Source organism: Antechinus flavipes, chromosome 1 (assembly GCF_016432865.1).
Source record: "Antechinus flavipes isolate AdamAnt ecotype Samford, QLD, Australia chromosome 1, AdamAnt_v2, whole genome shotgun sequence".
Classification (NCBI taxonomy): Eukaryota; Metazoa; Chordata; class Mammalia; order Dasyuromorphia; family Dasyuridae; genus Antechinus; species Antechinus flavipes.
The window spans coordinates 687389164-687414159 of record NC_067398.1 but is presented as its reverse complement, the minus strand read 5'-3'; the positions used below and the strand labels follow the sequence as shown (position 1 = coordinate 687414159).

The 24996-nt window shown below is 38.9% G+C and overlaps 1 protein-coding gene across 1 annotated transcript in view; it reads right to left on the bottom strand.

Annotated features, from left to right (window-relative positions):
• Positions 1 to 15075: 15075 nt before the first annotated feature.
• TMEM132D (transmembrane protein 132D) overlaps positions 15076 to 24996 on the bottom strand; it is a 932744-nt gene continuing 922823 nt past the window's right edge. The window contains exons 8-9 of the mRNA XM_051972611.1: positions 24562 to 24753; positions 15076 to 18883 (exon numbers count right to left, since the gene is read on the bottom strand). Of these exons, the coding sequence (XP_051828571.1) occupies positions 17699 to 18883; positions 24562 to 24753 (1377 nt within the window). The 3' untranslated portion in view covers positions 15076 to 17698. The remainder of the gene's footprint in view (positions 18884 to 24561; positions 24754 to 24996) is intronic.

Here is a 24996-nt window from a genome sequence, read left to right as displayed (position 1 = left end):
GTCCAGAAAAAGTTATCCCTGCGGACCCTAGAAGAGTATGCTTTCTATTGCCTAGTAACCCCACCCCCAACTTTTTTCCCTAGTCTTTTTTTCCATTAAAAAATTCAATGATGTCTTAATTGAGCAACTACTGGAAAAGTTCTCCTGAAAAAGAGCTGAAGGTCTCAATAAACTGCAAACTCTGTATGTGCCAATTGTATCATATGGCAGGCAAGAGAGCTAAGGCTGCATTGAGATATGTTGTAACTAGGACTAGGGAGATGATAGCCTTCAGTTCTAAGCATTAGTTGTTATTCAGTTGTATCCAACTCTTTTTTTTTTAATTTTATTTTATTTAATAATAACTTTGTATTGACAGAATCCATGCCAGGATAATTTTTACACAGCATTATCCCTTGCAATCACTTATGTTTCGTTTTTTCCCCTCCCTCCCTCCTCCCCCCCACCAAGATGGCAAGCAGTCCTATATATGTTAAATATGTAGCAGTATATCCTAGATACAATACATATTTGCAGAACCGAACAGTTCTCCCACTGCACAGGGAGAGTTGGATTCAGAAGGTAAAAATAACTCGGGAAGAAAATCAAAAATCAAATAGTCCACATTCATTTCCCAGTATTCCTTCTTTGGGTGTAGCTGTTTCTGTCCATCATTTATCCAATGAAACTCAGTTAAGTCTCTTTGTCAGAGAAATCCACTTCCATCAGAATACATCCTCATACAATATCGTTGTCGAAGTGTATAATGATCTCCTGGTTCTGCTCATCTCACTTAGCATCAGTCCATGTAGGTCTCTCCAAGCCTCTCTGTATTCATCCTGCTGGTCATTCCTTACAGAGCAATAATATTCCATAACATTCATATACCACAATTTACCCAGCCATTCTCCAATTGATGGGCATCCATTCATTTTCCAGTTTCTAGCCACTACAAACAGGGCTGCTACAAACATTTTGGCACATACCGGTCCCTTTCCCTTTTTTAGTATCTCTTTGGGGTATAAGCCCAATAGAAACACTGCTGGATCAAAGGGTATGCACAGTTTGTGTATCCAACTCTTTATGACTACTTTTGAGATTTCTTTTTGTCAGACAGTTTGCTGTTGAGCTTCTCTAGTTCATTTTTCATATGAGGAAATTGTGGTAAACAGGGTTAAATGAGGTGCCCCGGTTCACACCTATAATACTTGAATTGAGATTTGAACTCAGGTCTTTCTTACTTCACGTTTGGTACTGTATTCACTACACTACCTAGTTGTCAAGGTCTCACATTTTGGGAAATACTTTGATATATTGGAGATTGTCTAGTATAAAGAAGAGCCTAAAGTTCTTGCTAATTGAGCATTAATTGAAGGAATGGGGCAGAAGACTTAGGCATATCCTGGATGTCTTAAAGTAAAGAACGTTCATGTGGAAAAGCTATTAGACTCATTCTGCTTCCCATAGGAAAGAAGGAGGAATGGGTGGAAGTTAAAAGAGGAAACACTCAGTCAGATTTCAGTCTAGCTTTGTTTTCCTAGTATGTAGCACAGGTGATTAATATTCGTGTATTAAGCATCAGGCATTGTACTAAGTGTTGAAGACACAAAAAGAGGCAAAAGATAATCCCTATTTCCAAGGACCTCACAATCTAATGGCACATGGTAGGCATTTAATAAATGCTTGTTGACTGATTGACTAATTGATGAATATGAAGGGGGAACCCTCCCTATTAGGAGTATGTAATTAACTTTATTAGAATTATGTAAAAGTGGAATGGATTGCCTCAGTGGAAGGATTGGGAAGGATGGGTTCTCTCTTATTGCACTAAGGCTAGATGGACATCACTCAGTTAGGTAGCAGGAATCCTTCTTCAGTTCTGGGATGGTTGGAGTAGATGGCTTTGTAGTTTCCCCCCAGGTCAGATTTTGCATTTATGTGATGCTGTGCTTACAAAAAGACTGGACAAGAACTTGCCTGTGATAGGGATGACAAAATATGTGTAAATGAGAAGAGCAATTAATTTAGAGACAAAATATAAGTGGCAAGATATTAGTCCTATAGAGTTACTGGTGACAAAGTGGATAGAGCATGGACTGGAGTTGAAAGGACACATCTTCCTGAGTTTAAATCTGGCCTTAGACACTTACTAGCTGTGTGACTTTAAGCAAGTTGCTTAACCCTATTTGCCTCAGTTTCATCATCTGTAAAAATGAGCTGAAGAAGGAAATGGCAAACCACTCTAGAATCTTAAAAAAAAAAAAGCAACCAATGGAGTCACAAAGAGTTGGACATGACTGAAAAACAACTAAATAGGTCCTGCACATTACATCCTGGCAAGATTCTAAGGGAAAGCTATTATAGTGAGTGCCCAGTAAGAATAATGAATATTACTAGTAATAGTTAGCATTTAAATAGCATTTTAAGATTTGCAAAACACTTTACAAATACCACCTCATTTGAGCTTAATAACAACCTTGGGAGGTGGGTGCTATTATCCCCATTTTACAGATGAGAGTACAGGTTTACATAGCCCTTAAGTTTCTAAAGTAGAATTCTAACTCAGGTCTTTCTAGAATCCAGGACCTACTTCCCTCAATAATAATAATAACAACAAACATTTAAATATCACTGTGCTAAGTATTTTACAATTATTATTTCATTTGAGCCTCACAATAAAGCCTGGGCAATAGGTTTTATTTATTGACTCCATTTTATAGTTGAGGAAATTGAAGGTTAGAGACTTGTCTAGGATGATATAGCTGGTAAATATCTGAGGCCATATTTAAACTCAAGTCTTACTGACTCCAGCCTGGTGTTCCACCCATTAAGCCATCTAACTACCAAGCAAGGGGTTTATTCTGAAAAAGAGGGAAGTTCATTTCTTTCTTAGAGGTCCAGCAGTGTATTAGATCCTATCGGGGTAAAAAAAGGGGGAATATAGAGATGGATAAGAGAGGTGTGTTCAGGGAAGACTATTATCTCTAGTATAAAGGGCTGTCGAGCCCTTTACAAGGCTGCTTTCCAACTTTGGTGTCCATCTGGTCCACCTAACTCTCACCTGTGGCTCCAAGAATCTGTAGCATGCACAGCAGCCTCACTCCAGTAAACTGTTTTGGCAGACAGCAAAATCAGGTTGAGGGTAACCAAAGGGTCTCAGACCCTATGGTGAGTTAAGGTTTTTTTTTTTTTCAAACATGTAAAGATTTCCCCTGGTGGAATGGATGGATGAGAACAATTTGTTCCAATGGCCAGGAAGGCAGGTGAAGTAGTTTTGTGGATCACTTAGAACTTAGCCATTGAAGACACCAAGGTGATCCACTGTATTTCCAGTCACCACCAGTGGTCTTGACTCTGTCCTGCCACTGGACAATGGAGCCTTTAAAATAGAAAGTGAGACTGATGACTTCTTGCAGTGTTGCTTCCTTTAAATCCCATTTATGCATAACAAGAAGAAAAAAAATCAAAAGCCTTCCCATGGCTTTTAGGCTCCAAGAGGATCCCTTTCTCCTTATAGTTGAATATGTTATAGAAAAGACAAAAAAAAGCCCCAACTCTTTTTAGAAAATATTGAATCCCAGATCTGTTTCAAAGCTATGAGACATATGTAACCTATATCAAATTGCTTACCATTTTAGGGAGGAGAGAGGAAGAAAATTTAGAACGCAAAATTTTATTAAAACATGAATGTTAAAAATTGTCTTTACATGTATTGGAAAAAATACTATTAAAAAAGAAGAAGAGATGAAATTCTAGACAAGTAAGCTCACCGCTCTCAGTCTCTATTTAAAAAGAGGGCCTTGAATCTCTAAGGTGCCCTATGTTTAGCACAGTACTTGGCATATGGTGCTTAATAAATGTCTATTGATTGATTGAACCAAGATGTTTTCGAAGTCTGAAAATCTGATTCTATGAATTTAGTTTTTTTTTCTGTTGTATACCCTGAGCACTCAGAGATTTTGCCTCAAATGCTTTTGTTCCTTTGGCAGATCATAGAATAACCGACTAACTGCTCCCCATCCCTCAAAACCTACTCTTTACACCCAATTGTTTTTCTTCTTAAAAATAAAACAAAACTATAATCATTGAGCTTCCCTGATAGAAGCTAAAGAAAGTCCTGAGGATGCTACCATATGCAGATTCAAATTGCCTCAGTGCTCTTCAATGATGAACTGCCAAAGTCCTACCTGAGCCCAGAAAATTAGGCAGAGGGAGAAGGGACACACTACTCACAGACACTGCTTTGCTAACAGGCCTCCAGGGTTTGGCTCCACTGATGCATTTAATTTCCATCTCATCTATAACTCAGACCAAGTGTGAAAATAGTTTCTATAGTTACTAGGCTCAGGCAATATCCCCACCCAGGTTTGTGCTGTCTCTGCTTTCTCAGCATTGGCTCACAGAATCCCAGATAATCTCAAGGTTGGCAGGGATGTCCAGAGGCCATCTCTTTTATCTAAATCCCATTTTTGTACAAGGGTCCTTTCTACGACACAGTCAATAAATAATTATCAAGCATTGACTGTGTGCCAGGCAATGTGTTAAGTACTGGGGACCCAAAGAAAGACAAGGGACAATCCCTGCCCTCAAGAAGCTCCCCAATCTAATGAAATAGAATGTAGGCCATATCCAGCCTGGTCTTCCAGTCTCAAAGGCCTCAGGGAGGGAGAGCTCACAGTTTTCTGAGGCAACCCACCCCACATTTGGACCACTCTAATTGTTAGGGCTTCCTGAGATCTAGCCTAAATCCACTTCCCAAAACTTCGACCCACTTGGCAAATAAAGCAAAAATCTAAAGACAAGAAATCAGATTCCTCTGCCAGCCTCTCCAAAATTTGAAGACAGCTATCATGTAGTACCACATCCCTTTCTATTTCCTTCCCTCATTTCTCTTTTCCAGTTTCTTTATCTGGTTTATATGGGATGACCAATTTTTTCATCATTCTAGCTAACCTTCTCTTGGGCTTTATAGTTTATCAGTCAGTCAATAAACATGCATTTATTAAGCACCTACTTACACTAGACACTGTGCTAAGGGATACAAAGAGAGGCAAAAGTTAGCACTTCAATCTCAAGAAGTTCAGTCTAATGCCATACCTTAAATGTATCAGTACTGATGTAGTCTGATCAAGGCAGAGTATAATGAAGACATCACCTCCATATTCCTGGACACATTGACACACACACACACACACACACACACACTCTCTCTCTCTCTCTCTCTCTCTCTCTCTCTCTCTCTCTCTCTCTCTCTTTCTTTCTCTCTCTCCCCAGCTGAGGCAATTGGGGTCAAGTGACTTGCTCAGGGTCACACAGCCAGGAAGTGTTAAGTGTTTGAGGCCAGATTTGAATCTGGTCCTCCTGACTTCAGGGCTGGGGCTCTATCCACTACCCCAACAAGCTTCCCCACAAAGTGATTCTCTTAAATGAAACCAAAGCTACAAAGTCTTTATGGCTCCCATGTCATTGTTGATTCATATTGAGCTTGCTGCCTACTAAAATCCTACAAAAATCCTTACCTATGTTCAGTTCTGGGTGGTACATTTTAGAAAGGACAGCTTTGGGAAGTAGAATGTGAAAGTAATATTATACTCCTTTTACAGAGGAGGAAATTGAGACTCAGAGAAAGAAGTGACTTTTGCAGAGTTATACAATTGACAAATGACAGAACAAGGATTTGAATGGTGGCACCCTAGAAAAATCCTTCAAGTCAAAAAAGCTGGAGTTGAATACTTTCTCTGATACTATCTGAGTGATCTTGAAGATATTTCTGGGACTCAGTTTCTTATTTGTAAAAGATAGATTTGCACTACATGGACTGTGGGATCCCTTAAAGAATTATAGTCTGTGTTGGGGCAGGTAGATGATGCAATGGATAGAGTACCAGCCCTGAATTCAAGAGTTTCTGATTTCAAATCTGGCCTCAGACACATAACATTTCCTATATGTATGATCCTGATCCTGGGCCAGTCACTTAATCCTAATTGCCTCAGGGGAAAAAGATTTATGGTCTGTGAACCTTGGCATACAGTAGAGACTTAATAAATGCTTATTTTTGATATTGATGAAACCAGATCTATTGACTACAAATTCTGATCATCCCAATTGAAAGTTCTCTTTTTTTCTAGTATACTCTCATAGAAATGGTATCAATCTTTTATCTTTTCTTATTTTATGGTAAACTCTTCCAAGGAGTGATACTTTGTCTCTTAGAAGTGGATTTAGACATTCTGTGATGAAAAATTGCATCATCATTCTAGATATCCAAAGTAGAGACCAATACGAGGTACTCTCTTGGATTCTCTTGGGTCTCTGACCCATCTAAAATAGAATGCAGATATTTTTTTTCCTTTTTCCTCTTCCTCATTTCCTCTTTCATCTCCCAGGAAGATTAAGCTTCTCCAAAATTGCATCATGAAAATTGTAGACTGCAAGCTTAATATGAGTCAACTTTGTGAAATGGCAAACACTACTGACCTCCATTTCCCTCCTCCAAGCTTTTCTCCAGGTTGTATCCACTGGCTAGAATAGTCCTCCATCTTCACCTCTGTCTCCCAGAATCTCTGTCTTCCTTCAAGGGTCCAATCCAGGCACCATATTTTCTCTGAAACTCTACTGGATTTAGTTTTTCTTGAATCCTACTTTTTATGTGGCCCTTAAATTGTAAGTTCCTCAAGGCCAAGCGACTGTCTTTTATTTCTTTCTGTATCTCCAGTGCTTAGTTCCATGCCTTGCATATGGTAGATGCTCAATAAATGCTGATTGATTTATTATGTATGTTGTAGACACCTAGTGAATGTAAGCTCCAAGAGGAATTGCTTTGGGGTCTTGGACACAGTAGATAAATTATTTGGTTCAAATTCTGGTGGCTCCTTAGTACTTTTAGAACCAAATACAAGCTTTTTTTCTTGATGCTTAAAGACAAACCTGCCTTTCCAGTCTTATCATAGATTACTCTTCTTCAGGCTAAAATCTATGATCCAGCCGCACTGGCCTTGTTCTTTGTAGACTCTATTCAATCTCTCTCTGTGCCTTTGTGCAGGCTGTCCCTTACAACTGTTATTACTGTCTTTCCCCAGCTCCTCCTCTCAGAATCCTTAGTTTTCCTTCAATGCCCAATTAAAATGCTATTCCTTAGAAGATGCCTGTTCTGATCTTCTAAGTTGTTAGTCATTTTGGTTCATCTTCCATACATGTATTTGCATAAAGAGTTACCTTGTCGGAGCAGCTAGAAGGTGCAGTGGATAGACTACCAGCCCTGAAATCAGGAGGACCTGAGTTCAAATGGGATCTGAGACACTTAACACTTCCTAGCTGTGTGACTCAGGGCAAGTCATTTGACCCCAATTGCCTCAGGGGAAAAAAAGAGTTACCTTTTCCTACCAAATATAATCTTTTAAAGGTTAGGGAAGCTTTCATTTTGGTATATGAACCCCAATTTTCTAGCACAGTGCACATAGTAGGCACTTTAAATGCTAGTTGAAGGATTAAGATTGAATTCAGCTGAAAGAAAGCTTTTTGCTCTTCAGTTTTATGAATAAAGATCTAGCATTCGGGCTGAGGTAGATGTTCTCGCCTGATCTCATCAAAAATATTGCCTGCCATAAGCAGGAATAACTCCAGAGAAAGAGAAACTAGCTAATGAAAGGTCTTTGCTCATTCTATAAGGATCAGTTGAAGGAACTGGGAATATTTAGTCTAGAGAAATCTGAGGAGTGACATGATAGAATCTTCACGTATTTATACATCTCTTCTTTGAAGGGTCATTAGACTTGTTTCTGCTTGGCCTGAAAGGCAGAAATGAAAACAGGGGGAGGAATCAGAAAGAGGAAAATTTAAGGTTACATCACCAAGCTCGTCCTTCAAAGGTAGAATGGGCTGCTCTGGGAGATTTTGGATTTTTTCTCACTATCTAAATAAATATTAGATGATCACTTTTTAATTTTAATTTTTATTATTTCATTCATTCATTCTGCTGAGGCAATTGGAGTTAAGTGACTTGCCCAGGGTCACACAGCTAGGACGTGTTAAGTGTCTGAGACTAGATTTGAACTCAGGTCCTCCTGACTTCAGGGCTGATGCTCTATCCCCTGTGCCACCTAGCTGCCCTACTTTTTTATTTTAATTTTTTTTAGATGATCACTTGTCAAGAGTTCTTGTTAAAGCATGGGTTGAACCAGCCAGCCACTGAGGTTTCTTCCAGCTCTGAGATTCTGAATTCTGGGTCTTCTTTGGAAAGTTTCCATTATCAGACCAATGCAAATTTTCAAAGCTTTATATTGCTAGGATGACAAAGGGCAAAATTAGGAAGCAGTGAGAAGATAATGACTCTATTTGGTGAAAAGCCAAACAGCATCATTCATTAGCATTTATAATTAACATGAGGGAGAGGGTAAAGAGAAAAATAGATTCTTCCCCCCATCTCTCCTCCCACAGTCTCTTGCTATAGCCTGATTTCACAGAGCAAGGTATGAAGCCAAGTGAAAGCCCAGGGCTTCAGCTCAAAAAGCTCTTGTTCAATGAGCTATGTTCCTGGAAGGCCTGTCAGGTTTTAGTGAGCCCTCAATACCTTCCCTCTTGAGCCAAGTATACCAACTGGTGTGCATGTCACTTACCCAAACTCAGCCATTAGTCTAGCCTAAAGACACAATGAGTTCAATTAACTGCCAGGGCCACTAATTAGGGCTGAAAATGGAAGGACTGCTGTGTACCAGTCTCCTCTGCATTTTAGTTCCATGAATCTGAGGTCCAGTTGGCTGGAAGCCATGCTTTCCCGCTAGTTGTCAGTGTAATTGGGAAACAGGAGGACAAAGAGAGATCTGAGAGAAACACTGAAAAAATTGGATTTGGCGGGGGAGTTCTAACTAGTGCTGCTTCCCTTTTGACTTTAAGTTCTGTTCATTTGGAGCTTTCTAAGAGTCGTTGCTTGGATGTGGGCTTGCCTTCCCAGGTAGTTGCTGGAGGGAACTTTAACCTTTCACTCCTCATGAGGCCATTATATAGGATTTGGGGCTTTTCCAAGTTGAGGGGGGAGGGAGAGAGAAAAAGAACAAAAAAGAAAGGAAGGAAAGAAGGATGGAAGGAAGGAGGGGAAGGAGTGAGGGAGGTGAAGAAGAAGGGAGAGGAAGAGAGGAGGAAAAGGAGAAGGGGAAAAAGGAAAAGAAAGAAAGAGATAAAGAGAGGAAAGAAGGAAGTGAAGGAGGGAGGAAGGAAGGGAAAAAGCAAGGAGAGAAAGAAGGTGAGAGGGAGGGAGACAAGAAAGCAGGGAGAAAGGAAGAATCCCAGCCTTTCCAGTGTCTTGGTGACCTGGAAAAAGTGAAAAACTATTCCCCAGGTGGTGTTTCTTAGTGTTTTATTTTCCACTTAGCATCCTTTTAGAATCATTCATTCATTCAACAATTCTTCAATAAGCATCTACTATGTGCCAGGCACTGAAGATCCAACCACCCCCAACCCCAACCACAAAAACAGATCCTGCCTTCAAGTTTACATTGTTTCTTGGGGGTGGTGGGCAGACAAGAAAGAAACAAGTATTTATTAAGCACCACTACATGCCAGGTACTGTGCTAAGTGCTTGACAAAAATTATTTCATTTGATCCTCACAACAACCCTGTGAGGTAGGTGCTATTATGATTCCCATTTTACAGTAGAGAAAATTGAAGCTGAGTAAGATTAAGTGACTTGCCTAGCATCACACAGCTAGTCTGTGTCTTAGGCAGGATTCAAATTCAGATCTTCTTGACTAAACCTAGTACCCTAGCTACTGGCTGGGTAAATATGAATGTTCAAGTATACAAAGATAAGCAAATACAAAATTTATACAAAATAAACATCTCTGTCTATCTCTCTTTCTTCCTTTCCCTCGATCTCTCTTTGTCTTTCTCTTTTTCTGTCCCTGTCTCTCCATTTTTTAAAAATTAGCAACTTAAAGGTGTAAGGAAACTTATTGTGTAATCACTCCTTCAATTTATTCCTGAGCATCCTTCACAATATTCCAGGGTCCCCTTGAACAAATAAAGAAATAATTTCACCTACCAAATGTGGATGATATATGACTCTCCAACAATTGGCAAAAATCCTCACAGAAATACTGAAAAGTGCATTATTTTCAGAAACCATTCACCTTGAAGTCATAATCTCTGAGTTCAAATTCTGACCCTAATATTTACTTGCAATGTGATCTTGCACTAAAGATCTAACCACTAAAGATCTGTTTTCTCAGCAAGAAAATGAGGAACTCTCTCCAAGTGTTCTAGACCTATAACGATCAATCTATGACAACAGATAAGTTCTGAACAATCAGGAAGATCAGATTGTGAGTCAAGATAATTCCTAGTTGGGCAAATCATTTTACCAATCTCAACCTCAGTTTCCCCATCTATAAAACTGGGATAATAAAAGCATCTATCTCACTATCTCATTGTGAGGTTTAAATGAAATTTTTATACATACATTGTAGAGGGCCAGAACTCTAGAGAAGTATACTTGAAACAAGAATACTTACAACAAGGTGTTTACTCAGTGGAACTGATGAGGTAACAGTTCTCTAGTTTACATATACTTAGCATGGTGATGTAATGGTTCTACAGTTGGCACATACTCAGTATGCTGTAATGACATAATTGTAATAGAGTATTTAAGGGCTGAGAGAACTGGGGACAAGGTCAGACTTAGGCTGAGACTGGTTGAGACTGGGTCAGACTGCTGGAGACAGACAGTCAGACTGGCTCAGACTGAGACTATGACAGACTGAGACTGAGTCAGACTGTGACAGACACAGACTGTGAAGGAGACAATAAAGACTTTGGACTCTATTCCTGATCATTCTCATGGTGTCTATCCGCTGAGACCAAGGCCTGTCTGGAGGACCTCCACAAAGCTAGCCTGGACACTATAACACATATGTTATATATATGTATATACATGTATGTGTTTATATATATTATATATATATATACATATATGTATGTTTATATGCATATATTTATATTGTGCTTTGCAAACTTAAAAGTACTACCTATATTTTCATTGCTTTTATCATACTTAACTTTCATAAGGAATAGGTATATGAGAACTAAGTACTTAAATCTAGTACTTTATATTCATAACCTGCCAACAGAACACCACAATTGAGGATTTTGCTAATAACATCTTTAAGAGTTGTGGTTGTTCAGCCATGTCATAGTCTTGGTGATCCCATTTGGGGTTTTCTTGGAAAAGATACTGGAATGTTGTGCCATTTCCTTCTCAGCTCATTTTTTTACAGATGAGGAAATTGAGGCAAATAAGATTAGGTGACTTGCAAAGGATCACACAACTAGAAGAAGATGAGTCTTCCTGACTCCAGATCTGACTATCCATTGTCTATACACTAGATTACAATACTTTTTAAAAAATTGTCTTGATTCATGCATAAATTGAATTTAAGTGAGGCAGAGCTGCACAAAGTCATCTCACTCTTCCAGTCATCCCTGTCCAGTGTGAGGACAGAGTGAATATGACTTGAGATGCAGTGGATGACCTTGGTGACTTCAATGTCTAACCAAGCTCTAAGTACTCCACACTGTATTTCACCTGCCTTCATGGCCATTCTCATCCACCCATTCCACCTAATGAAGTTTTCTCCTGCATGGAGTAGCAATTTACTGTAGGGGGTGTACAGGGAAGACTAGTATCTCTGAGTGAGGGCTGCAGAGCCATTTACAAGGCTGCTTCCCACTTTTAGTGTCCACCTGATCTACCTAACTCTCAGCTATGCCTCCAAGAAATTGAAGGGTACCAGTGGCCACACTCCAGTAAGTCTCAGGTAAACTACTCCACCTAGCTGCCTTTAAGGGTTACTAATCACTTAATGTTTTCTCCTTTGAGTTCCATTACAACCCTGTGAAGTAGTTTTTCAGGTTTTATAATCACCAAGTTACAAGTGAAGAAATTGAGGTTGAGAGAAGTGAATAAATAGCCCAGAGTCATACAGATAAGTATTAGAGGCAGGGTTTGATCCTTATCTCCTGGCTTAAAAATCCAAGTCCCTCCATCACTATGGAAACAAAATACTACTGTGACATCAGCAGAATGTGAGGATATTTGTGAGAATATCTTATAGGACCCTTCCAATATATATATTTTTTCAGCTTTACCAAAGTAATTTCAATTGTCATAAGTACTTGTCCTTGTTTTGGACAATCATAAAACCACAACCGCTTAGAATGGATATTGGGGACCATCTTGTGGCAATCCTACACTTGAACAAGAGTTGCTAATATACCATAACCCCAAAGTAGTCATCCAATTTTTGCTTGGAGACCAAGAGAGACCTGTTACCTTCCATGGTAGCCCATTCCATTTTGGGAAAAGTGTAAATGGTATAATGGTAATATTCTCCATTAGCCACTCATTGTCTGCCAGTTGGAGCTTTAATCTTTCATTTACTATGAGGCTAGAATAGAGGATTTTGGTCTCTTCCAAGTTTGGGGTGGGAAGAAGAAAAAGAGGAAAAGAAAGAGACAGAGAGAAGAAGAAAGAAAGTGAGAGACAAAGACAGAGAGAAGAGACAGAAACAGAGAGAAAGAGAAAGAGAAATAGACACAGACAGAAAAACAGAGGCAGAAAGACGAAGAGATAGAGACACAGAGAAACAAACACAGAGAGAAGAATAAGGAAGAAGAAAAAGAGGGAGGAAGAAGGAAGAAAAGAAGAGTGGGAAGTAGGAAGGGAGGATGGAGGGAGAGGGAAAGAGAAAAGGAAAGAGAAAGGAAGGGAGAAAGAGATAGGCAGAAGAGAGAGAGAGAAAGAGAGAGAGAGAAGAGAGAGAGAGAGAGAGAGAGAGAGAGAGAGAGAGAGAGAGAGAGAGAGAGAGAGAGAGAGAAACACCCACCTTTTTTAGTAATCTGGAAAAAGTGAATCAGCCAGCCATTATATTAGTTTTTTCATCTAAATTGATAAATGCTTTGACCTCAGATCTTTATATCCAGCCTTGAATATATTGGAATTTTGCTTCCATAGGATTTAAAACTAGAAATGACCTTAGGGATCATAGAATTCTAGACTCAGAAAGTAATTCAGAGACTATCCACTCAAATTTAAGAAAGACTCTTCTGCATTTGACTTCAAAAGTTTCTATCCAACCTTAATCAGAACACCTCTAGAGAGAAGGGACTTAGTAATTTATCTTCAGGAATTTATATCACTTTTGAACAGCTCTAAGTGTTAGGAAAGTTGTTTTGATGTCAAGTTTAACTTTATGCTCATTGCTCAGTTTCTTTGTCCTGAATTAGAAGTTTTTCAATGCAAATTAAGAGAACATCAATTTTCTTTATGTATTCTATAGATACGTATCTTTATGTATCCTATTATAGTGTTAGCTGCTTTTAAGTTAGCAATTCACTACAATCTTCAGATTTTTTTTTCAGCTGATCTGATTTATATCTCAATATCAACATAAGAAATTTGAGTTTTTGAATATAAAAATGGATGTAAAAAGATTCATAGCCCAAAAGAAGCCTTTTCTCAGAGTGTGTCACCCTTTACACATAGTAAGCACTTGGTGTATGGCTTCAGAATGAATAAATATGGACAGAGAACAGGAACAACAATGAGGTTTGGAACAAAGTGTGATGGAATCAGAGCAGCTGGAGTAAAATCCTGCCTTTGACTCTCTCTAAACCTCAGTTTTCTCATCTGTCAAATGAGAGGGATTAGACTAAAATGACTTTTAAGATCATTTAATCTCTGCTTCTCTCAGCTGACTCAATTATAGAATGACCTAAAAGGTCATCTGATCCAACCTCTCATTTGACATCTAAAGATATTCAGTGATATATCCAAGATCACATAGCAGTAGGTAGCACAGATAGGATCTAAACCTAGGTCTTCTATTTCCAGACCATGTCTCTATGTAAATTTCTTGGAGAGAGGGGTACATTTCCTTAATAAAAAGTGACATGTTTTCATACTTAATATAAAAACATATGAGTTAGAAGGAACCTTAGAAGCCATCTAGTCAAATCTTTTCATTTTTTTAGAAGGGGAAACTGAGGCACAGAGGGGCAAAATGATTTGTCTAAGACCATATGCATATAGGCAACTGCTCTGCATTTTATAGTGTTTTCTACTGTAAGTTGTAAAACAAGTCCTGATATGCATTGATAGAAGGGTTTTCCTCAACAGATACTCTCCTCACCAATGAAATCACAGATCCTGGCACTTCCCTTCCTCCTCCCAAAGAAATAAATAGGTAGAGAGTTGGTGTTGGAATCGGGAAGATCCAAGTTTAAATCCTACTTTGTATACTAACTAGCCTTGTTACCCTGGCAAAGCCATTGAACTTTTTTTCAGCCTCAGTTTTCTCACCTGTGAAGTGGGATAAAAAATAGTACTTACTTCTTAGGGTTGTTGTGAGCATCAAATGAGATGATAGAGGTAAAATGCTTTGCAAACCTTAAATTGTTTTGCCACTGGTAGTTATCATCAATATTATTTTCATCATTACAGAGCATTTTAGATAAATATATTAAATTATTTAAATACTTTCCCTGGGAGTCACAGAGAAGGAAAAAGAGTTGAGCTTAACACAGGGATCCTCTGATTGCAAATCTGGCATTATTTCTACTTTTGTTGTTGTTCGATCCCTTCAACTGTGTCTGAATCTCACTGACCCAATTTGGAGTTTTCTTGGTAGTGGTTTTAGATATCCTCCTCCAATTTATTTTACAGATAAGGAAACTGAGGTGAATAGGGTCAAGTGACCAGACCAGAGTCACACAGCTAGTAAATGTCTGAGGTAAATTTGAACTCAAAGTCCTTGACTCCAGGTCCAGCGCTCTATGCACTCTAGCTGCCCCATATTTCCACTTCATCTGCTATATGGGCCAATAAGTCTCTTCTCAAGTTGTTCTTTCCCACTAAATGCCCTGAAAGGCAAAATCCGGGTGCAAAGTGTGCCCTTTTTTCCTTTGAGAAATTCAAATGTGACAATTTATATTGAAGACATCCCATCTTGTAGGCAGGCAGACCCCTCACTGAGGGGCTTCCACACCTGCCTCACCCCCCTAGCACTTACTGTCACCTCAGGCACACTCAGCAGGCTTTTAGGAGAGATGTACACATGTGATTTATTTGCAAATACTTTCCAAATCAGAACGAGAGCTTTGCTGCACAGTGCACTTTATCATCGGGTGTCAACATCCTCTCCACATGAAGAACAGCATTACATGATGTAAAGGTTTGTAATTAGATTGTGTGGGGATCCTTAAATCTGCATTTTCATTTACCGAAAGCCAGAGGCACGGATGGCTCTCTGAAACTGACTTAGCAAGCCTTTCCAGGGGACAATGTGCAGAAAGGAGGGAAGAACTGAAGCCACTGAATGCAAATTTTATTTACAGTTAGTATGTTTATAAATATATATTACATTCTTACAATCTACAATATATTCTAAGTATAGAGGGATTCTGATTAGGGAAGTGATGGGGGAAAGGGAGAAGCAGTGAGCTGAATGGGGCAGTGATGAGGAGTGAAAGAGAGCGATATAAGGATGTATGATGATATAAGGATGATAAAGATATAAAGATGAATGGGGGGAAAACCATGGAAAAGGTGTTCTGGGTTTCAAAAGCAACAAAACTAAAAGCTAGTTTCAGGATTGGAAGCAAGTGATGGGGGAGCTATTGAACCTCCAGTGTAGGGACAAACTTTCTCTTCATTTTCACCTCCACTTCTTAGAATTTCTAATTTCTTTCAATTTACTGGGTCAGGTGTTAGGATGTCTTTTTTGATCCCTAATAATTCCACTTTCTCATGCCCACCCCTTCCCAAAGTGGGCAATGTTTATTTCCTCTTGATCCTTCCTTAATGGACATCATGTATTTCTCCAAGTAGACTGTAAGCTTCTGAGAGCAAGGACTAAGGTTTGCTTCTGTCTTTGTGTTTTTGCTGCCTAGTAGAGAGTTTAACTTAATTAGTTAAGTGAACAACCATGTATTAAGTGTTTACCACTAGTCAGGCTTTGTGCTAATAAATCCAGGAAGTATAATGAGAGTTGGGGGAGAGGGGGAAGAGTTCCTTCCTCCAAGGACCTCACATTCTAGTTGGATAAAGGAAGAAGTACAATGATTTTCAAGGTAGACAAAAGGTTTTTTTTATTATAAAGTTCTGGGTTTCTCCTTCTACCCACCTGTATATTCATGTTCTCAGACTTAGATTTCCATCTGGGTGTCTTTGAGAGCAAGGATTCAGATGTGAGACATCAGCAAGCAGACTTAAAGATGGAGAATGAAATAACCCATGATCTTTTCTTTAAAAGGTTAGGGAGAGGAAAGTTATGTGGAGTTCACCATGAATAATGCTTATCCATACCTGCTAAACCCAAACAGCTACTTTATTAAAATAACCACATGGGGAGCAAGTACCAAGTGATCCTAGATGGCTTGGTAAAAGGATGAAGAGCTTGTGGGAGAAGGGCATACAAGAAAGGTGAGCATTTCCCAACTTAACAGAGATGTTACTTGGGATTTTGTTACTCAAGGAAAATCCATCTGGGTAGGAAAGTTGGAAGAGGAAGGGTCTGCTCCTCTTGGATACAGTTACTAGGAGAGTCTAGGCCAAACCCGGAGGCTGGCAAACAACTGGAATGGTTATACTATGGAAAGAACCAGATATTTCTGCAGTGGCCACTGAGAGACCCATCATAGGGAGGAATGTACCTCTACAGATGCCGGTTACCTTGGCACCCTTATCCTATCCTAATTCTACCTCTGTTACCCAGAAACCCTTACTGAGGGTGATAAAGTAAGTCCTCTATGATCAGTGACTAAACCCTTATAATATGGCGGGATTGTGGATGAGGTGTGTTGAATTGACTAGTATTGAAATGTTAGAGATGGGTGGAGTGAGTTTGCTAAAAAGAAACTGGTTCTTTGAACCTAATTGGAGTTTTGTGTCCAGGACATTGATGCCAGTGTGACCATCCCTTACCTTAAAAACTAAAAACTACTCCAAAGCACCCCATGGAGTTTATTTCTCATTATCTTATAACACATCTATCTTATCAGGAGATCTTCCCCCTTTCTCTACTGGGCAATAATTGCCTGCCTTTTCGGTTGCCAACGAAGTTTCCCCCCTCCTCAATTCTCCGGGGAATGTGAAGTCACAACAGTCACTTTTCTAGTGTGAAATCAATCTCTGTCCATTATCAATAATGTTCATGGCTAGATATTTTGTTCTTATTTTTAGCTGGTGTGCTTCCTTTCATTGATCCTTTAAAAAAAAAAAAAGAAAAACAACCTAAGTTTTGCTTTTTTCCTCCACAGTCTGTAAGGGAGCTACTTGGATTCTGCAATATCCAAATTGCTACATTTATTTAAAAAAGAGAGAGAGAAAGAGAGATCAATAGAGAAAAAACGAGAAAGTGAAATTGTTCTTTCCTGGAAAAGTTCATTGAGTCAAATCTTATTTTTCTTTCCAGTTGTGAAAATCCTGCCAAGGTTGGCAGACATCAGATAAACCTAACTTTGAATAAGATTTTTGGAATGGGAATTTCTATCTTGACTCTGACTCTGGGACTCCATCTCATTGACTTCAGATGGTTTTCTGGTCCTCAGCCGATGATGTGGCTTTTCACTTTTCATGCCAGTTTATTTCCTTTGGAGATATCATTGTGCCCCACTACCCAAAATTAAAGGCAGAAGGTGAGCGGAAAAACAAATGTTCACATGTGTCCCATTACACCTTTTCGTGTAACCTTTCCATGTAGTTTGTCAGTTCTTTACATTCTCCCAGATCCATATCTTGGCAAACCCATTTTATGTCATCTACGCTGCTCATTAGGATGGAGTTAACTGTGGGGCATCCCTCATCTGAGGAAATGGTGGTAAAGGTGGTAAATTTTACCCTTTTCCGCTTAGAGGTAGGGGAAGCTGTGGGCTCATTTTTCTGGTCTTTCCCATCAGTAAATGGAGATTCTGATGACTTGAAAACCTGACCATTAAGACTCTTTTGGGAGTTTGTATTGAGGAGATACTTACTCTCCTCGAAATCTACCCCTCGGTCAATAGCAGTGATCTGCTCTTCAGGAGGGGAGGGAAAATTCAGTTGATTCTCCAAAAGTTCTGTCCGGTTACTTAGTCCCACCCAATCATGTGAATGACTCATGCCCTCTTGCTCCTCAAAAGGAACCTGCTTGTGCCTGTATTTCAATGCAAAGGTCACACAGTTAATTAAGAAGACCAAAATAGCAAGGCAGAAGACACCCAACAGAGCATACATCCCAATCTCTAAGTCACTTAAGCCCCGGGGTGTCTGGACTAGGTCATTGTCCTCCATCTCTCCATTGTTCCTTGGGAGATCACCTTGGGCTGGGAAGCTGGTGAAGTCCATGGGGATGGTCTGTAGATGGCTATTATCATCTAAAATATTTTCTTGTTTATTCTTCCTCCAGAAAATGGATCTGTCTGTTGTGGGTCCCCTGCCTTCCATGCGGTCCATGGAGAAATTGCTAAAAAACTGCCCATCGGGCCTCATTCTTTCTTGCCAGCTTGTTTTAGACCTTCTGTCGTTGGAATGGGTTTCCAGGTGACCTCTTCCCCCATGTCTGCTGTCACTGGTGTTAGGGTTGGCGTCATTCTGGCCAAACTTAACTTTGATATTTCCCGTCCCAACAGCCAGCACACTCTTCCTCTTAGACTTCTGGCATGATTCACTAATCACCATTTCTACTTTCACCAGGGCACCCTGCCCTTCCTCCATTTCAGCAGTAATTACAGGCCATTTGAATGTGGGGTCTTGGTGGATAGAGACCACCTTCTCATCAAGGGATGTCACCATCAGAGAGAAATCCTTTACATCGTAAATATCCAAAGGCATGACTGAACCATCACTGAATTGGATCCAGCAACTTATCGCAGCTTCCTGTTAATAAAGCATAACACAAATCACACATTTTAACAACAGCAACAAAAATCTTACTGAAGCTCAAGCCTCAAGGATCTATCTCCACAGGGCAAAGCAAGGCATAATGAATGGAAGTTGGATAGAGGAAATTTTAAATTTAATGCAGGGGAAATTTTCTAGCACAGTACACATCAACTACTTTGATCCTCAACAACCCTGTTTAAACCCCAGAGTGAACAAATTGTGAGACTGGCTGCCTGGAATGGATTATCTTTCCTTGGAGGATTTCAAACTTTGGAGGACTACTTATTGAGGTTGCTATAGATAGGATACTAATTTGCCCCATCTCATAACACCACAACCCATCCCAATACAATTTAATTTAATTCAATCTAATATAAACCATCTCAATCCTATCCAATTCTATTGGATTTAATTCAACAAACATTTATTTTACATTTTTTCTAGTAAATTTATTTATTTTTAAATACATATTGCTTTATTTAGGAGAGCACATTAGGAGAGAAAAACCAGAATGAAAAGGAAAAACCATGGGAGAGAAAAAAAAACCAGATGAAAGAAGTGAACATAGCATGTGTTGATTTATATTCAGTCTCCTTAGTCCTTTTCTGGATGCAGATGGCATTTTCTGACCAAAGTCTATCGGAATTGCTTTGGATCATTGAACCATTGAGAAGAACCAAGTCTTTCATAGTTGATTATTACAACATTCTTGTTGTTACTATGTACAATATATTATTGACTCTGCTCAACAAAATTTATTAAGTGCTGATTATTATTATTAAGGCACTTTGCTAACCACCGAGGACTTAAAGAAAAAAAACCATAAAAACAAAAATAATAAAAATAGTCCCTGTCCTCAAGGAGTTTCCAGTCCATAGGGAATAGGGTATATGATAAGTATATGTCAGTAATTAGGAAGTACATATAAAATAACAATAATACCCAAACAACAGCAAAACCAGTAATAAAATAAAAACAATCTCAAAAGGGAAATATTGCTAATAACAGGGGATCTGGAAAAGTACATAAAGTGTTATCTGAACTGAGTTTAGGAGGGATTGAGAAATTATGAAAGGCAAAATTGAGAAAGAGGATTTCATCTCAGGAAAGGGGTATATATATATGTTTGGGGGCTGCAGGAGATGAGGGCAAAAGAAGGCAAAAATAGACAAAGTCATGGTGGCAGAAGAGGAAATGCCTTGTACACATTGCACTAGATATCTCTGAGGTTCATTTCCACTTTGAGATTTGTGACACTGTGATTCTTTCTCTGTGACTGGCCCCCATGACATAAAACAATAGAAATACAAAGGGTGAATTCTCCTACTCGATGGAAGTAAAAGGCAATATCTACTTTGACTAAGAAAAAAAACCCCTGTATTTCTATGAAGATATAAAATACATGGCCAGTTTTAAACACTTGGTAATAAGATTTGTTTTTTCCTGAAGGTGTTAAAAGAAAGATGTGTCCCTGGAGCTGTATGGCTTCTACTTTTGTAGGATAATAAATCATATGTCAAAAGGCATTACTGGTTACCGGGGTTATTTACAAGTGTTATGTGTTTAAATGAAAAGAAAAACACAATATTTACTACATTGTTTTATAAGCTGTTTTAATATATAAATTCCACTTATTACTCATAACAAACATCAGAGGACCCAATCTGAGAGAGGATGCCCTCATGGTGCTGTCTTTCCCGGCTTTATTAGATCTTGATTACTCTGCACTTACAGAAGAACATTCTATATGAGCCTGGGGTTTATGTGCTTTTTGTGGACATTAACAATCAAACAAGTCAGATTCAGACCTCTCTTTTATCTTGTCTGCAGACTTAATATTTTAGGGCCAATAGCAGACAGAGAGTGGGGGCTACTTTCACTTGTTTCTTTTTTGGAATATTGGAGTTTTTGAGTCCACTTTTCTGAATCAGTTGCTCACTCAGGCAGGCCTAATTAGAACAAATAATAGTCTTCAATTTTCAGAGACACTATGGTTTTTAACACACTTCTGAATGAGACTATGTGCTCATCTTTGAATATAATAATAGAAAGCAAGCCTTGATGAAATTGAACATTTAATAGGCAGCAATGTGGCATGTGGATAGAATACAGAGCCTAGAGTCAGGAAACGGAGTTCAAATCTGACCTGTAATCCCTTGCTTAATCTGTAAACTTGCTTAATGCTGTTTGCCTCAGTTTCCTCATCTGTAAAATGAACTCTAGAAGGAAATGGCAAATCTAGTATCTCTGCCAAAACAAAAAAACAAAAAAAAAAAAAACAACCCAAATAGGATCATGAAGAGTGGATGATTGAAACAATTGAACAACAATCACAATACAGTTATTAAATGTACCTTACAATTAATATTCAGTAATAACTGTATAGTTAATAACTGCCTAGGGAGTTCAGTCAACAAGTCTTTTTTAAGTGTCTATTATGTGCCATACACTAAGCTAAGCACAAAGAATGCACAGAAAGATTAAAACAAAAACAATTCCTAAACTCAAGGAGCTCACAGTTTAATGGGGCAGTAACATGCAAACAACTGTGTACAAATAAGATATCTACAGGATAGATTAGAGCTAGTCTCAGAAGGAAGGGATAAACATTAAGGTAGATTGGAAGAGGTTTCTTGTAGATCGGGTTTTAGATGGGATTTGAAAGACTTTAGGGAAACCAAGAGGTGAAGAAGATGAGGTATTTAACTTCTCTGGACCTCAATTTCCTTATCTATAAAATGGGTAATTATAGTTAAACCCCTAATTCACTTCTAGCACTACATCTATGATCTACAATAAATAACTTAGTTCTTTCCATGCTCCTAAAGGACTACAGGTACCTCAGTGCCTTCTGACATGGACATCCCTCTGTCATACCACCATAGTTAGAATTCTACAAGAAATCAAAGAAGGAATTCAAATGCATTTTTGATTTTTTTGCAACCAAAATGTCAGAGCCAAGTTGCTTGCTGCTCCTAAATGCCATCAAAACCAGCTCTGGAGGAAATTTCAAGGTAACATGTTTAGTTCTTTATGTCAGGAATGGATTAGTATACTGGCCTGGTTTCTAGCCAAGACACATCAATTTCTTAACTCTTCCCAGACAGCATGTAGATAGCTGATCTTTATCAAGCAGTAAACATAGCCGCTCACTTGGGATATATATGTAGCTTGGATCTCTTGATTGGGTGAGTGGGGCAATGGCTGGACCCCAGCAAGAATTCCAATCAGTTACTAGGATCATTGAAACTCAAGTATTGTTGTTGTTGTTGTTGTTGTTGTTTGAATGGCAGCCACTGCCTGAAAAGTCAATAAGCTTAACCAGAGCAAAGGAAGATTAGCAAACACTTGGTCTGAGTGCACTGAGTGATTATCTGAGGGCACAGCAAAATAGGAAGGAGGTCCGTGCTTCTCAGGTGTCAGCTTTCTACTATCTGACACTCCTCCTTGAAAGTTTAAGTAGGAAGCTTAAACTAGCTAGAACCTAGGGGAAGAGAGATGGGCTGCCAGCAGGAAGACCTAGAAAAATTGGCTGGCATTGGGAATCACAGGATCTTAAGCAGGAAGGATGAAGTCCATTCCATTAAAAAAATATGCAAGAGGTCTTGGGTTCAATCCTGCCTCTAACACTTGTGAGCTATGTGATCCTCACTCAATCTTTTAAACACTCGCAGCCTTAGTTTCCTCATTTGCAAAGTGGAAATATAAATGGCTCTAACCTTAGAGAGTCATATTGAGGCTCCAATGAAATAGTGTATGAAAAATATTTTGCAAGCCTTAAAAGAATCTGTATGTCAGCCAAATGCTTAATATATGCAAGACATTGAATGCAACACTTGGGTTTACTAATAACAAAAAGAGTGGAACAGATCCTTATCCTCAAGAAGCTTATATTCTACAGAGGGAGTTAGGGGTAGGACTAGGAGAGATGTAGAGCAATTTCAGAAGGAAAAGATCACTGAGACCTGGGAGAATCAGGAAAAAAAATTGTGTAGGAGGCAAGATTTTATGCAGGAAGCTCCTGAGATGAAGACTGAAAGAAGCTAAGTATTCTAAGAAGCAGAGATGAGGAGGGAGTATGTTCTAAGTGATGGGGTCTTATCTAGGTACCTCTGTAGAGGAGATGGCTTTTTAAAGGGAGGGAAGAGCCAATATGTAAATCTGACTAGAACACAGAGTGTGCTAAAGGCAATAATGTGAAGTCATATGAAAAGTTAGGCTAGAACAAGATTGAGGAGAGCTCTTAAGGATTTTGTACAAGGAGACTTTCTAAGATTATCTCCAATTTATATGTATATGCACATATATGGGTATGTATTATATAATATGCTTATACTTATCTATACATTTATACTTATTATAATATGTATCTGCAGATATGAATGTGTATGAAAGAATGAAATAGAGAGAGAGAGATTGAGGGGGGAGAGAGGGAAAAAGAGAGACAGAGCAAGAGAACAAGAGAGAGAGATTGAGAGAGAGAAGGGGAAAGAGGGAAAAAGAAAGAGTGAGAGCAAGAGAGAGAGCAAGAGAGAGAGTGAGCAAGAGAGAGAGAGAGAGAGAAAGAGAGCGAGCACACATGGTGATCTGGTATAGGTTACACATATCTTTTTTCAAACATACAAACACATGCATATTTAAGTTTGTTGGTGCCAGTTTGAATTGGATTACAATCATCAAATTTCTAAAATGAGCATTTACACCTCAGAAATCAGCAAATGGTACAAATAAAAGTTGAATTTATTGTTTTGTTGATTGACTAGATTTAAGTATTCATGCACATTTTTTCATAGATTTTCATAGATCCACAGATTTCATAGACTGAAATCATAAATTTCATACCTTTATAGATTTTTTTCATAGATTAAATATTTACTAGCACACCCCTCTGTGAGGTAATTTTTGTAATATTTGTAAACATTATAAGCATACAAATATTGTAATATTTGTAAACATAAATATGTTGAATGTAAATATTTGTGTGTTTTTTTTTGTGTATGTGCATGTCTATATATATATATAATGTATATATATATATATATACACACACAATATGACATAATTATTTGCATGATGTCCCTCCTCTCCCCCCCCCCCCCACACACACACACATTGGATTGTGAGCTTCCTGAGGGCAACTCTGATACTTAGTGCTTAATAATACTGGATGACTTGATATTCTGTCTTAGAGGCGATAAGGAGTTACTGCATGAAATACTTAATGGAATAGTATTTGTTAAGCATTTACTAGGTAGGGGGTATTCTGCTAAATATTGGCAATTCTAATACAAGGGAGGAACCCAATCCTTGCCCTCAAAAAACTTACATCCTAATAGAAAAAGACAAGGCATAAGGGGAAACTTGAAAGGAGGTGGTGGTATGGTACCATGGTTTGAAAATGACTGGGAACTGACACAATGACTTGGTATCTAGCAAAATGTCTTCAGTGGGGAGTGACATGGTCAAATTTGTGCCTTAAGAATGGTCATCTGGCAGCTATTTGGAGGATTGTCTGGAAAAGGGAGTCTCTGGTCTATTCCATGCTTCATTTCCCCCTACAACCTTTCTGGCAGTCCTGTCTTGAACACCTGTGGTGCTAGGGCACCGGGAATGATCTAATCAGAGTGAATCTTAAAGCTGCTGCCCCATAGAATGGCTGGGAGCCCCAATACCTGCTTGGGCATCTGCAGTAGCTCCTGAGCCACGGAGGTGGCAAAGATTGCTCGGTTGCTTCCTGGGCTGAGCTGCAAGGAGAGGGAGAGCCCAGTCACCAGCTGAACCCCTAGGTCAGTGATTGTCACCTTCTCATCCAACACAGTCACCGTCTTCTCAGCCAGGATGGCATCGGACAGCGGGGACAGGATCTGAATAGGAGAGTCAATGTTAGAATTATTTTTAAAACTATTTATTTCTCTCTGAAAAACAATTCTTGCAGAAAGAACGCTTAATAAGAAATACAAAAAAGAGAAAACACATGAATCAGAGTTAATGCTAATCAACCTTCCATTCTTGCATTATTAAAAAGAAACAGCTTCATTCATCACTAGGAATAGGATGGAGACAGAGGTTGGGTTTCAGGATCCTGAATTCCAGTCCTAACTATCATT